A 15,006-nucleotide genomic window follows, 5' to 3' on the forward strand; every position below is an offset into this window, starting at 1 on the left:
AATCCCAAGCAGGCTCAACACTGGCAGCGTGGAGCCCAGTGTGGGGCTCGAACTCATGAATGGTGAAATCATGACCTAAGCTGAAACCAAGAGTCGGACGCTTAACTGACAGAGCCACCCAGGTGCCCCTTATTATATTTTAAAAATTACATTTGTTAATATAACCACCAATCTCATCAGAAAATCCTTACATGTTGTAAAGCTGGTAAGCTTACGATGACAGATACAGGTTTTCCAAACTTCTGATTTTCTCTTTTAAGCTCAAATATTATCATTGGTAGCAAATACTATTAGTGGTTTTCCTTGAAGTGACTGGCTTACTTCATTAATTTTGATAGTTTGTATGTACTCAGGGACCAAGATTTAATAAAATTATGTTATTGCTTCATCAAAGACATTAAATGAAACTTTGCTTTATTATTATTTTATTACTATTATTTTATTTTTATTGCAAGTGTGTGGCAGTGAAGAATGCAATGCATGTTAATAGAGTTTGGTATCACTGCTTTGATTCATGCCAAAGCACCAGCAGTTTTAGCCACCATTGCTTTTGCACCATTAGTGCAAATATCAATTCAATGAAAGAGGCAAATCATATTTCAGTATTACTATGAAAGTAATTTTGACATGACAGATCCATTGAAAGGATCTTGAGGACTCCCAGAGGTCCATGGAGCATACTTTCAAGAACTGCCGCCTCATGGATTCCTTCTTTCTGCCTCCCACTGCTTCTAGTACTTACATTATGGCACTTATCACAAAATATTGTCATCCCTTTTTTATGTTTTCTCTATCATACTGGGAGCCCTTGGAGGACAAAGGCAATATCTTAGTTGCTCCTCTCTACCCAGGTCCCAGCAGCACAGGACCTGGGACATACTAAGTAAATAATATTGAATAAATTAAAAATTTCTCATAAATTTTCCCTTGACCTCCCATGTGGTGGTGGAGAAACTGAGTTGAGGGCCCAGGTCACTGACAACATCTCTTTCTGAACATTCCTTCTCACTAAATCAATCTATATTGTTGTCTATATTATGCTTAGCCTCATACTTATTTATTTTTATTTATTAATTACATGGGAAGTACTCAATAAATGCTTACTGAATAAAGACTGTTCCCTATAATGTTTGTTTCTTTAAAAAAATTTTTTTTAACATTTATTCATTTTTGAAAGGCAGAGAGAGACAGAGCGCAAATGGGCGAAGAAGGGCATAGAGAGAGGGAGACACAGAAACAGAAGCAGGCTCCAGGCTCCGAGCTGTCAGCACAGAGCCTGACGCGGGGCTCAAACTCACAGAGCGTGAGATCATGACCTGAGCTGAAGTTGGCCACTTAACCGACTGAGGCACCCAGGCGCCCCTTATAATGTTTGTTTCTTGTTCACATTTCTTCCCCAGGGGACATTTGTATGTATGTGTTTATCTGTGGTGGGGACTAGCCCAAGAAGGTCAAGCTCCAAAGTTCTCTTTGAGCTTTCAAAGGAAACCTTTAAAAGTTGGGCCTTGGCTCAGAAATACTCTTCCCACGGTCTGCAAGAGTTCTCTCTTTGGGAATTTGCTGGCCACATCATAATATTCATCTACTCCATTTGGCTGTGGACTTGTCAGTGGGGCAGGAAATTATTATTTTAGAGTACTGAGTGAAAGATAAAAATGAAAAGAGAAACTCTACTTTGGCAACCAGTTGCAGGTCCTAAAATATTTGTGTTTTATTTTTGTACATAAGCCCACCAGTTGCCTAATAGATTCATGATAAGTTAGAGAGCAAATGATGCTATAGTGTTTCTATAAAGGGCTTGGAAGGAAACTTCATTAATTAGGACTTCAATATTTCCTTTCAAGCACACAGAATTTTCATTGTTGTTGGCTTTAAAGGTCTGAATCTGGATTATTTATGGTTAAACACTTAAAAAATACTGATTTAATCAATTTGCTAGTTTTTCTCCTTTATTAGAAGCAAAATTTTCAGAGGGCTGATTTTCCTTGTTTTTAAATTGGAAAGTATGGTTTATGAGCCACACTTTACTTATTGAACAGCTGTTTACTGAGTGACTGCTATGTGCCCAGGGCAGTTTAAGGCTCATAAGGTATATTAGTGAACAAATAAGGATCCAGCCTCATCCCAACAGGCAGGGGCAGCATACGTTATAAATAAATTTAAGTAATAAATGAGTAAACTGTGCAGCATATTAAAGTGTGATAAAACTTTAGAAATAAGAAAAAGTTAGGGAAGAGGGACAGGGAGGGGAACACCACACTGGCAGCTATAAAGTCTTAAGAGTTTTATGGAGGTTATTGAAATTTTGGACTTGTGTCCCACTTAAATCTCTATAACTTCCTATATAATAAATTTATGAGTATAATCAAAATGAACAGGTGAAATCAGTAAAAATGGTGGAGTAAGTCCCTCCAAAAATTCTCTCCTCCAGAAAAGCAATGAGAATACTGTAAAAAATAGAATCAACTTTTTTGAACATGCATCATGAACAGTGAAACAATCATGTCACTTCTTTCAGTATGTTGGTAGTCACCATACATCTCTTAATTGTTTATACACAGACGGCAAGAATGTAGTTGTGTTGCTTCCTTGTCTCCCAGTGATAAACCCATGTGACATAAAAAAAAAAAAAAAAAAGGCGGGGGACGCCTGGGTGGCTCAGTTGGTTGAGCGTCCAACTTCAACTCAGGTCATGATTTCATGGTTCATGAGTTCAAGCCCCACGTCAGGCTCTGTGCTGACAGCTCAGAGCCTGGAACCTGCTTTGGATTCAGTGTCTCCCTCTTTCTCTGCCCCTCTCCTGCTCATGCTCTGTTTCTGTCTCTCAAAAATGAATAAACGTTAAAAAAATTAAAAAAAAAAAGATAACAGAATTGGTCAACAAAATGAAAGTGCAGCAAAGAAATGAAAAGTGGTAAGGCAGGAAGTGAAATTCAATTGAACATATATGGAGTTATACAAGAAATGGCTGATTGTGGGAATGTTAGTACTGCTATCATGAGAGAATATAGATACACAGCCAGAGGAATTTAGTGAAGGCTACTTTATCTACATAAAGGAAGAAAATGCTTGTGACAAAAGGGAAGAAGATGTTCCAAAGGAACTTATGCCAGCAAAAAGTCCTTCACATTCAAGGAATTCTTAGAGATAAATTTCATGAGATTGTAAAATACAAAGAAGAGAATGTTGGAAGCTGATCCAAACTTAAAAAGGTATATGACAATTCATCAAAACATAGTGAAGATACTTGTTCCATATTTTAATAAAAGAGGCAAGCATTGTTCAAATTACTTTTGGTATGTTTTTTGCAAGAAAAACAATTCTCAATTTCTCTAAATGCTTTAGATTACAAAGTAGTAAATAAATATTAGTTTAGTATGTTTTGATTTCCCTCTACATTTATAACTGACAGTAAGAAAGTTTTTGATGCTTTGACAAAAAAATTTAAAGGTCACAGAACAATGGTAGTTTCTCCCACTGACTATTAAGGTCTCTTTGGTTTCAACTTGCAATGTCATTTTAATATTCTGGCAGTACTGTGAAAAATGATTTCTTTTTAAAAAATTTTTAGGATTTCATATATATATAAATTTAGCACAAAATTATGAGAAGATAGCATTTCAAATCAAATCAACAGTAAAAGGATAGGTGCTTCAGAAAAGGAAGCTGAGAGGGGTGCCTGGGTGTCTCGGTTGAGGGTCTGATTTCAGCTCAGGTCATAATCTCACAGCTCATGAGTTCGAGCCCTGCGTTGGGCTCTCTATGCTGACAGCTCGGAGCCTGGAGCCTACTTCGTACTCTGTGTCTCCCTCTCTCTCTGCCCCTAACCCACTCAAATTCTGTCTCTCTCAAAAACAAATAAACATTAAAAAGAAAAGAAAACTGAGAAAACTTGGCCATGGTCAACAGCTAGTATGTGGAAAAACCAGGATATGAATACAGGGATGCTAACTCTACAGAATGTGCCCTTAACTAGTATAGTATGTTGACTTCACATAGAATATATTCAATATACAGTTTCTTCCATAGGGGTTTTGAATTCATAAAAATTTAAAATTTTGTAAATCAGGAAAGAACATATATGAAATTAAGTGGCAAAGTACAGACTGGGAAAACCAAGGTATTGCAACACCTGACACAATAAAGGTATTAATATACACTAAAGGGAGTAAAATTGATACATCCTGGTAATTTGGCAGTTTGATGGTGATTTCAGGATATTATTCTAAGGAAATAATCAAATAGGTATGGAAGGATATATGCGTGAGGGTGTTTATTATAATACTTGTAGTTTTCAATATAAAAATTTTGTAGACAACCTTACTATCCATCTACAGAGTTTTTGTTTTGTTTTATTGTAACCTCTATGCCTGATGTGGGGCTTGAACTCATGACCGTGAGATTAAATGTTGCATGCTCTACTGACTGAGCCAGCTAGGTGCCCCAGTAGAGGGTTTTAAATGAGAAGTTACGAAAATTTCTTAAAATGTAACAAAATGCAGCTAACAAAAATAACAGTTAAAATGAGTATGCCCCTTGCCCCAGTGACCATCATTTCCGCCTCTAGTCTCTCCTTTTCAAATTCATTTTCTACACAGATGCCAAAGGCAGATCTAATCATGTCACTCCCTTGCTTGACACCCTCATGGCTTGGCAATGCAAAATCCTAAAACAAGCTTCTAAGGCTGGAGTATCTTCTCTCTCTTCCCTTAATAGTCCAGTAACACAGGACTCAACATGTTTCTTGGCTGGACTTTGTGCCCAGTTATTCTGCCTAAGGATTTAGCATTCCATTGAGCCCCACTGGTTAGTATCACCCTGCTCTTTTAACAATACCGTTCGCTACTCCTTTGGAGCTCTTACACAAATGTTATTAAATATTGTGTATGCAATTATTTAATATACTCTCTCCTATGAGACTTTAAATTCCAAGAGAGCAAAAATTATCTGTTTAGCCAACATTTTCCCCATTGTGCCTAGTATAATGCTTGACATGGTTGCTTGATGCATTCATTGAATGAATGAATGAAAAGCAAGCTACAGTGTGAGTCCAATTTGGTAAAGGAGGGGCCAAACCAGTACCAGACACAGAAATAATAGCCCCAGCAGGTACATGCTGGCCAGGCTCTTCCCTGAGAAGGGGAATGTGCTCCTCTGATAGGTGGAATGAGGGGGCAGGCTGCACAAGGGGGTGGGAGCTTGCTGGGAAGAACAGAGCTGGATGAGAGTGGCAGCCTCAGGGGCTCCTACCCTTCCACCTCCCTGGACAGGAAGGGGCTGCCACAAGAGGGAGGTAGGTCTCGTGTGGACCACCCAAGGTACAGGCATTGGAGTCACAAGATGAGGGCTGCCTGGGAGGCTCAGCTGGGGTATTAGACGCAGAGTTATGGGGAGATAGGCCTTGGGGAACGCACAGCCCCAGAGGGAGGGTTCAAGGCCAAGGCCTGGAGTTTCCCAGCCAGGGCAGCATGGAGGAGCATTGGGAGAGTGAATGCCACTTCGCTTGAGACTATGCTTGAGGTCAACTCCTTCTGCTGGGGGAGGGAGATGGGTCTATAAGCTCAGGAGATCTCTCACCAGGTACTTGTTCTTAAAGACTGCACCCTAGCTGTGTGGCAATTGGAGGCAGTGTGGTGGGTGAATGAGTAGCTGTGCTGCTGTGTCTTTTGTCAAAAGCTTGACCTGGCTGGTTTGTCAGCCATCTCAAGGCTTTGTCTTTTACGATGTCAAATTCTTCTGCCTACCTGGTTCCTGAAGGTGGATTCCCATCCTCCATCCCAGAAGATGCCAGGCCAGGCTTTGCATGCCACTGCCCCCTCTCCCAGTAGCGTCCTTATTTCCCTGCTTATCTCCAAATTTAATGTTTGTCACTGTGAGACTCACCACTCCTACTTGACACATGATCTCCCTGGCTTCCAGCCAAGAGCCCTGAAGTCCTAGAAGAACCTTCTCTGCCATCCCTCTGGAGCCCAATAAACACATTCTGAAGGAATGAATACATCCATTTATTAAACTTTCCCATGTGCAAGATCTTCTTTGATGGGGTGTCATGGAGGCCCTTAAGGGAGGAGCACTGGGGCATAGACCTGCATAAGGCTTAGGAGCAGGTTTAAAGTCTAAGCTTTGAGTTGGGTGAAAGGGAGCTACTGAAGATTTCAGAGAGGACATAACTGGCTTTAACCTTGCACAATCTTGGAGATGACACAGCAGATGGAGAATCAGGCTGGAGGCGATGCAGAAGCATTGAATACGGTATGGTGGTGGTGATTTAATGTTGAGAACATGTAGGTTCTGAGCCAAAGAAGGTGATGGCACTGTGTAGTTTGAGACTGGGTGGAGGGAGGGCAGAGCTCACACTTTGGGTATGGAGGGAGAGGAGGAAAATACAAGTATGTGAGAAGATGCTTAGCTGCTGCTTCATTCTTGGGGCAGGTGACCAAAGAGGATAGCCATTACTCCAATGCCTTGTTTGGGGAGGAGCCTCCACCACCCTCCAGAGGTTTTAGTTTTGAATCCAGGCTGAAGCCAGAGAAAAACAAGGAGCAAAAGGGGGGGGGGGGGGGGGAGCCAAGAAAAAAAAAAAGCAACAACAAAAAACTGAAGTAAAGTCCATGGGGTGGGGAGCTAGAAGGCCCCCTTCAAGTAGCTCAGGCCTGGCAGCTTGTGCTGGGCTTGTGGGATTCCCTCTCACAGAGGATGAACAACTCGGGAAGCAAGCCCGAGCACGCACAGGGCTTGTGGGTCTGTGGGGCTGGGCCACCAGGGTCAACCCACCACCCCCACTCCAAGCAGACACAGGGGCGTGCTGTCTTTTTCTGAGCATGTCAGCTCAGGTCAGGAGTATGCAGACCCCACTGGTCCAGGGAACATGTCTTCACCCTGGGCGCCGCCTAGTGGGACCTGTGCAGGCACGGTCCTGCTGGCCCGAGGCTGCCCCCTGGTGCCGCCTCACTCCTCCCAAGGGCTCATGTCAGTGTCAATGGCCACGCAGTTGTACGCCGCATAGCGGAGCTTCTCCTCGCACACCTTGGCACTGAGGGAGACGGAGACTTGGTCAGCACCAGGTGCAGAGGTCCTTCCATCACTACGGGGGTCAGTGCGGTCAGTGCGCGGGGTGATGGGTGATGGGGTTCCAGTTTGTGCACTTCAGTACTGGAAGTCCTCCTCCATCCTAGGATACCACTCCTTCCCCCACTCCCCACTCTCTAGGTTTGAGCCTAAGAAACCCACCTGGCATAATGTGGTAGGAAGAGGGTGCTTGAACAAGTTGAAGACTCAGGCAGCGCATCTGTAGTTTCATAGCTGGGAGCGTGGAGGGGCCACAGATTAGAAAGAATTGTAGGGGCACAGGGTAGGGGTCTGACATGTGAGTATGTGTGGGGGGAAGAGGGCAAAGGCCAGCAACAGACCCTTTGGACCCCTACCCCTGCCACCTGCACTCACCCCAGTTTGTCTGGGTAGATATAGATCCGTGCTGGCAGACGGCTGCGGCCAGTGACAAAGCGCAGGAAGCGGCTCCGGTCCTCTGGATGGAGAAGGAAATCAGTGCCTGCACTAATGGTGGGGGAGGTTCTACAATTTCTACCCTGTTTCTGTATCCCACAAGTGGAGTCTGAACCCAGGCATCACTCTCCCCTCTTCCACTGACCGTTGGTGAAGTTGTTCAGTGCTTCCCAAAAATATTGCACTCGAGTGTCAGATGGCTCGAAGTCCTCAAACCGGGCTGGGGACAAGGTCAGAATTCATTCTTAGGTCCCAGCCTACCTAGTCCTTAAGCCTCTATCCCTGTGTTGCCCTGCCCCATACTCACTGAGCTTTCGTAGAGCGTCCACAGTGACCTCTGGGTCCCCGCACACTTTCTTCTCCAATTCCTGCCAGGTCAGCAAGTCCAGCACAGCCTGTGGCACCACCTTTAGCAGTCCTGCCTGCATGGCTGCCACCTGGAGAAGGAGGGAGAGGCCTGGCTAGGGAAGAGGGCACAACTCCCAAATCAGTGTGTGGTGGAGTCACTTGGCATCCACTCAGAGAGATAATGGAGGACATGACATGATGTTTGTTTAGCACTAGGGGCCACCTAGTTCTAGTTCACTCCCACCAACAAGCAGGAATGTAGGGCAGAGGAATGGTAGGGGCCAGAGTTCTTGGGATTGGGTACTGGTAGCCTATTAGGCTAGGCTCTGATTATCAGGAGCTGTGCAAAGCTCTCTGTTCTCCTGGCCTCTGGGTGGTACCTGCTCCTTGCTCTCTTCTAGCCGTGTCTTCTGCACCAGTTGGATGAAACGGGAACGGTCTTCATATCCCACTATGATGCCTGCACCCCCGGGGATCAACTCTACTACTTGCTGGTCACTCAGTACAGTGGTGAATGTTAGTTCCTTCCCAAATTTGAACTCAAATGTCTCCTTGTCCATTCCTTCCATCACTTCCAAGAGCTTCACCTGGGGGTTGGAGAGAGGCAAGGAGGTCAGACTTTCATTGTTGAGACAATGTTGTTTTCTCTCAAGATGCTCACAGGGAAGCAGGAGAGGCAAACAGGCAAGGCAGTCCCATGCAGGTAATGAGGGCAGTGAGGGGGTCAGTACAAGGGCTATGAAAGCATCAAGACAACACTTCCTTGGCTGCCAGGGAAGGTGTCCTGCAGGAAATGGCATCCAAGCTAAAACCTAAATGATGGCTGGTTGTTGGCTGGGCCACAAGGAAGTCAGGAGAGAGAACATCTTGAAAAAAGGTTGAAAGAGCAAAAGGCCTGTGGAATCTGTTTGGCTAGAGCCTGAATGTGAACTAAGTGGACAGGCATACAGAGGTCATATAAGGTTTGTCAGGTTCTGCATTTTACCCTAAGCCCAGAGCAGACACTGAAGGGTTTAAACAAGAGGAGGGAAATGAATTACTCTGGCTGCAGGAGATCAGATGGGTAAGAATGGACATAGGAACACCAACTTTGCAGTCACTGATTGTGTCAGAAAGGAAAGTGGCCTGAACGAGGAGGAGAGCGGTGAAATAGAAGTGGACAGATTCCAGAGGGAGACGTAACAGAATGTGGGAGGTGAGGAAAAAGGAGGAATGAAGGCTGACACTGAGGCCCTTGGTATGGGGAAGGGTGGGTAGTGGTGCTGTTCTGAGACAGGGACCCCTAGAGGGCAGTAGACTGGGAGGTGATGAACTCCCAGTGCTGAGCCTAAGGTTCCATCTGGGGCAGATGTCCTGCAGGCAGATGCATATATGACTCCAAACTTAGGAAAGAGGCTGGAGATGGAGGTAAGATTTTAGGAGTCACCAGAATAAAGAAAGTAGTTGAAGCCATGGGAACAGAAGGAGCACATGTGAGGTTAGAGAAGGTTCAAGACATCCTTTGGGAGCAGCAATCTTCAGGGGCTGCATAGAGTAAACACCAGGTCCAGGCCTTACTTACCAGCACAGAGTCCACAGCTGGGAAGTCCTTGCTCCAACTCACTTCCTCACCAGAGAGCTGCTTCCATACAAAACCAGGCAGAGCCAGGACCTATGGGACAAATAATCACTATGGTATTCTCACATTGGGCTGCCCAGGTTTGGGTGGTTCTTCTTCTTTCCAGGGGCCAGGCTCATCTGATGTGGGTACAGATTAGGCTACTCACCAGGAATTCCTTACCCCGAAGGGCAGCCCCCATCAGCTGTCCAATCCATTCATATTTGGCAAAGTCTCGGCAGGAGGGGTTAGGCACATACATGTCCCGGGCCTCACCAGTGCCATTGCCCTGCCCCCAAGATAGAGCTGTCAGCATGGCATGGAATGGACCCTACTTTGTTGCCCCAGATTCTCCAAAGACTTGCCTGCACACTTTCCACCAGAGGCCCTGACTGATCCCTGACTGTAGAATAGCCCCTCCTTTCCTGTCTGCCCAGAGGCTGCCCCAGGCAACTCGGTCCCTCCTCTGCTCCCTCTCTAGTTCAGCACCTGGGAGGTTTGCAGAGATGAACAGCAGAAACAACTTGAGAAGTAGAGATAGGAGATTACCTGGTTGGCTGTGCGCACAAAGAAGGGCAGAGGCACAGGGGTGTCTGCTGAGCTAGGGCACAACTCTTCTGACATGTCTGCCAGGCTATCTCGGAAACCACCCCCTGAAATGACACAGATGCTCTCCACTGGGGAATTCAAGAGTTCCAGCCCCCATAAAGGGTTAATAAGCAGGTCTTCTATCTTGGTTAGCTCGTGACCCCAGAAGCCTCTACCACTCTGAAGGCTGGACCCTTATTATCCTTTGTCAGGGCCTTACCTTGGTCAATGATGCCTTCTGCAATGAATTTACACTCCCACCACTGGTCATAGCGCATGGGCCACCTGTAAGAAGGAATGGATGCTGGGCCATCCATGCTGGGCCAGGGCTCAGGATGGTTCACAGGATACCAGCCAGAAATAGGGGCTACGGAGGGGTAATGGTGAAGGGTTCCAGAAGCAGTGTGCAGGTATATATAGTTTATGTAACTCCAGCACAAATCCCTCAACCTCATGCCATACCTGTAGTCCAAGGGCTTTTCATACTTGTCAGAGGGCTTGAGGCCTTCATAAACCTGGGGGCAGGGGAAAAGGGAGGGAGTTATAGGAAAGTCTGTTTCAAGATCTGGCCCCACTCTAGACCAAAGACCTTACTCAGGTTCCTCTTGGTCCAGCCCCCAGGCCCTTTACTGACCCTCCCTTGGTCCGACCCCAAGTGGTCCAGACCTGGGTGAAGACTGCGTTCTTGCAGGCAGGGTCCCTTAAGGGGCAGGCACGGTGTTCCATGGCAAGGCGCCGGTTGATGTACAGGCGTGGCATGAAGCTGGGCTTGCTGCTTTCTGAGTCACGCAAGCACTGGGCCACTAGCCCTGGCCTTTGGCGTGATAGCAGCAGGAACTGCTTCACTTGCTGGTGAGGAGAGGTGGCCAGAGCAAGACTGGCAGGCAGTCCGTCTCTGTCCAGGACCCGGAACCTTCCTCTATGCCTGGACCCAATTCCATGGTTCTAGTCCATGCCTAGTTCATCCCCCCCACGACCCTCCCCTTCCTTGTTTCCCGTCTCTCCCTTAGTCCAGTCACCGGGGTTGGCGGGGCGGGTGCTTTCTAAAACAAAAAATCAAACTTTGTCATTACCTACTTAAAACCCTTCCAATGGCTTCACTGACCTGGGACATAGTCCTTGCTTCACAGCCTGGCCCATAATGCCCTCTGCTATCAGGGCCTGCTATTTGCCTCCCCACTCCCAGCCTCATCCCCAGGTCATACTCACATTTACCTGTATACTTCTCTTAAGTCATCTAGCAGCTAACAACTCCCAGGATGCACCTCTCATGCAACCTGCCTTGTGCACACTGTCACTTCTTCACCCCAGCTCTTGTATATTTCATATACTACCTGGGAGAACAGCATGCCTACCACTGAATTTTAACTATCTGTGTCTTGCTTTTTTCCTACATTCCCAGAGCCCAGCAAAGGTCCAGGCCTAGAGTAGGTTTGAAGAACTCTGTGTAAAAGGGTGAATGCTTGCATGAACAGAAAGGAGGAGCCCACTGCTCAGACCAATACTAGGTGGGCCAGGCTCACCTTAATCTCACTGAAGGTGCCAAGCGTGTGATCCCAGGCAGGTACCAGGTGGTGTAGGACACTGTCTAGGATCTTTATGAATCTGGGGTGAGTGGATAAAGATAATGCAACTAAAGAAAGTAGTATGGATTTAAGACCCTCTCACTCCCCAACACATAAAGACAGGAGAAGGCAGGGCCCAGGGGCTGCCCTGACCCTTGAAGTGGAACAGCTTACAGTACAGGGCCTTGAGAACCTCCTTCATACAGACATGTGAGGTTCAGGATGGGGGGGAAAGGACGGGCCTGGCAGGCCCAGGACCACAGCCACCTCTGCAGGAGAACAGCTCTGCGGTACAGTACTTCAGGGTCAGTGCCTTCGAGGCGTGGGTATCGCACCAGACTGGTTGGCTGGAACAGGTCTGCATTTAACCCCAGTTCCCGCTGTCTAGATGACTTGATCTTGATCCCTCGAAGACGCACGTCAATCCCATCATCTGGGGGAAGGAGTCAGAGCAAAGTTACTTAGGGTACCTACTGCCTCTTTGGTTCTCAGAGCTGAGAATGGCTCTTTGATGCTCAGACTTTTGTCACCCATAGCCCCTAGAAACTTGGGACCTTTGTGAGCCCCTTCTACTCATCTGACTCTGATTATTATATTCTTTGCCGGTTCCTCCATCCATCACTGTAATATTGGGATGCCTGAGGGTCCCAACTCAGTTCCTCTTCCAGATGAGCCCAAAACCTCTATGGCTTTAAGGAAGGCATATACCTGGCGCCTCCCACCTGGCTCAGGCCCAAAGCTTCAAATCCTGGAGTTAGTTTGATAGCCTTCATCCCAACTCCAACCCCATTTCTTCTCTACACTAACAGCTAGCCACTATCTATACTCTGTCACTCCCTTTCCCTCCTTATAGCCTTAAGCCCCACCTCGGCACTCCACGATGCGGATCTCGATGACTGGGAGATGAACGGTCATGTCCTCCAGGACACATACATCCCCGATCAGGGTCCTGAGGAGATGGATGTGAGGCACTTTGAATACCCCTTGCCTGTAGGGATTGCTGGGCTCTAACCTAACCTTATGCTTCCAAGTGGGGCCAGGCCCCATTACTAGAATCATGCCCCATGTCCCCTCCCAGACCAGCTTGCTCACTCACTCATCAATGCTCACGTCACTCAGCTTCTTCAGGTTGTCCCCTTCGCCTCCATAGATCACTACCCGCTTAGGCATAAAGTTGTCATCTGTGGTATCCACTGTGAGCAGCAGCTTCCTAGGTGGTTAGAGTATACACATAGGTCTTTGTATACTTATAAGCACTTGGCCTGCCCACCCTGTCCTACCTCAGAGCCCACTCACTTGACAATGGTGCCCTTTTTCATGGTAAGCCGTACCCAGTGCTGGCACTGGGAACCATCACTCTCCCAGTAGGTGTCTGCATTACTGTCCGTCAGGCAGGACACATTGAACTCCTCCTGGGGTGGGGCAGAGAGGTGGAGTCAGTGTTTACCCCACTCTCTGCACTGGGAGGTGTGCTTTGGGCCAGGGAGCACAAGAAAAAAAAATACATGGAGCTGGTCAAAAGCACAGCTGGTATGTGTGCAAGTGGGGATTCCTACAGGACTTCCAAAATACAGTGCTGGACTAAGTCTGGCCTGTGGGGTTCAGGTTTGGCCCTGGCTTAGAGGTGAGGGTTCTGGATCTAGCAAGATGGGACATCTTGCTTGGGGTGGGAGGAGTCCCAGCACCCACCGTGTAGGAGGAAACGTCTATGCTCTCCACATACTGCTTCACGCTACCCAGGTTCTCATCTTCCTTGCCCAGGTGGTCGTACAAGAAGTGGATCAGGTCTTCGTCACACTCGTAGGTCCACGTCGGGGGCACATAGCTAAGCAACCCCAAGTCCCTAATTAGGTCAGGCCCAGACCTGCAGATCCTTCCTCCCTATCCCACCCCAGCGCACTCACAGTAGCCTCTGTACAGCTTCCGTGTATGCCTCGGCTGGCTGGGGCCTTGATCCAAGGCGATGAGAGTATGTCAGGTCCACTACTTGTTCCCATCTGTGGGCACAGAGTAGGGGGTGGGATGGGGAGACATCACTGGGCAGAATGACACCCCCAGTGGGCTTTCTCCAGAGCTCAATCTCCACCAATCTAGGCCTCCAGAAGCTTCACCCCAGCTCCATTCAGGTGACGCCCCTTCCTGCTCTTAACCCGGCCTTCAGTCCACATCCCACCTCCCTCGCTGTGCCACACTTCCTTCCCGGCCTAGGTTATCAGGCATCAAGCTCCGCCCTTTCAAGTGCAGCACCTGAGCACAGGTCGGTAGTCCACGCCAAAGAGCTGCTGCTGCCGCTGAAGATGGTCAGGTGTGTCGATGGGTACGAGGCGGGCCCCGCCCTCGGCCGGTCGGCACACCAGCAGCCAGCCTTCGTTCAGTCCGCAGTCGCCCAGGTGTTCTGCCAGCTGCTCCTGCCAAGGAGCGCAAGATGGGAACAGCCGTCAGGGAACTGCCCAGCGGCCCGCCCTGCCCAGCCCAAGGCAAAGAACACGGAACGCAATGCCAGCTCAATATGGGGGTGGGGAGGAGAATAGCCTGGAGCTTCCCTGGCCCCGGGGTCTTTTGCGGATCCCAGGGCAGGCCTGGGAGTACCTTGGTCAGCTTCACCCAGAGCCCGTGGCCGTTGCACAGCTCCTCTCCGGTAGTACGCACGCAGGCGCCGCGCCGGAGCTCAATGCTGTCGCGGGCAGCGCGGAGGGGCCCGGAGCCGGTACCAGGGGCGGGGCCCGCGGCTCCCACGCGCAGCCCCAGGCCCTCCGCCTCCCACACCGGCAGCAACACGCGCGAGGGTCCCGCCGGGTCCTTGTAAAGCTTGTAGAGCACCTCGCGCGGCACGAAGGCCAACGCCTTTGGTAGCGGCCGTCCGGCGCGGAGGCTCTGCGCTGCCTCCGCCAGGAAGCGCACGCGGCCCAGCAGCTGCCGAGGGGACTCTAGAGCCGCGCCCGGGCCTGGGCCCGCCATGGCGAAACAGCAAAAAGAAAGGCCAAGGGTGGTTGAGCTGCTGAAGCCGCCGCCACGAAGGCTTATCAAGCTTCTCACCACGCTCTGCCCCGCCTTCGGCCAGCCCTTGCCGTAAATTCTGGACTAAGGGCATCCCTCGCACCCGCCGTATTATCCTATGTACCCGGATACTTAATCTTTTTGCCAACCAACGTGCCTCCCACTCAGCCAACCAGACCCAAGTTCAGTAGTCTCCAACCTGATCAGTCTCCCCTTTTTCATCCTTATTGCTGCTACCATTTTATACCCTCATTGAACCACAATCATATCTAGCCTGAATCATTGTAACAGCCATTTTTCTCGTTCTCTGGCCTCCTGTTTTTGCCTTCCCACACCCAACGAGTCATACTAAAACCAGAAGAATCTTTAAAAATCTTCTAGATATCCTCTCAGGCTCCCCATCCTAGG

At 48.3% G+C, this 15,006-nt stretch overlaps 1 protein-coding gene across 5 annotated transcripts; it reads right to left on the reverse strand.

The window, feature by feature from the left end:
- Positions 1 to 5,989: 5,989 nt before the first annotated feature.
- Positions 5,990 to 14,671, reverse strand: HECTD3 (HECT domain E3 ubiquitin protein ligase 3). Of its 5 annotated transcripts, none has more exons than XM_011284652.4 (21): positions 14,191 to 14,663; positions 13,849 to 14,009; positions 13,506 to 13,598; positions 13,291 to 13,426; positions 12,898 to 13,013; positions 12,698 to 12,811; positions 12,468 to 12,550; positions 11,869 to 12,034; positions 11,560 to 11,641; positions 10,703 to 10,885; positions 10,499 to 10,551; positions 10,257 to 10,321; positions 9,998 to 10,101; positions 9,618 to 9,737; positions 9,413 to 9,502; positions 8,232 to 8,438; positions 7,811 to 7,940; positions 7,649 to 7,723; positions 7,444 to 7,525; positions 7,231 to 7,302; positions 5,990 to 7,084 (listed from the first exon to the last, which is right to left on the reverse strand). In XM_011284652.4, exons 1-21 carry the CDS (start codon positions 14,557 to 14,559, stop codon positions 6,949 to 6,951), a joined length of 2,637 nt encoding a protein of 878 aa, XP_011282954.1. In that variant the 5' UTR covers positions 14,560 to 14,663; the 3' UTR covers positions 5,990 to 6,948. The 5 variants fall into 5 exon arrangements, with proteins under 5 accessions (XP_011282954.1, XP_019692457.1, XP_003990122.3 ...); XM_019836898.3 differs by having other exon boundaries at positions 5,990 to 6,356; positions 14,191 to 14,660; XM_003990073.6 differs by having other exon boundaries at positions 5,990 to 7,033; positions 14,191 to 14,659.
- Between the last annotated feature and the right edge of the window lie 335 nt (positions 14,672 to 15,006).

This window comes from Felis catus, chromosome C1 (genome assembly GCF_018350175.1).
Source record: "Felis catus isolate Fca126 chromosome C1, F.catus_Fca126_mat1.0, whole genome shotgun sequence".
NCBI lineage: Eukaryota > Metazoa > Chordata > Mammalia > Carnivora > Felidae > Felis > Felis catus.

Bases quoted from the DNA above. Each gene is read 5' to 3' on its own strand.
- HECTD3 (XM_011284652.4), bottom strand. From the start codon at position 14,559: ATGGCGGGCCCAGGCCCGGGCGCGGCTCTAGAGTCCCCTCGGCAGCTG. The intron at 14,010-14,190 runs GTACTCCCAGGC...GCTCCTTGGCAG, and splicing joins TCTGGGTGAAGCTGACCAAG to GAGCAGCTGGCAGAACACCT. The intron at 7,724-7,810 runs GTGAGTATGGGG...CCTTGTCCCCAG, and splicing joins GGACGCTCTACGAAAGCTCA to CCCGGTTTGAGGACTTCGAG.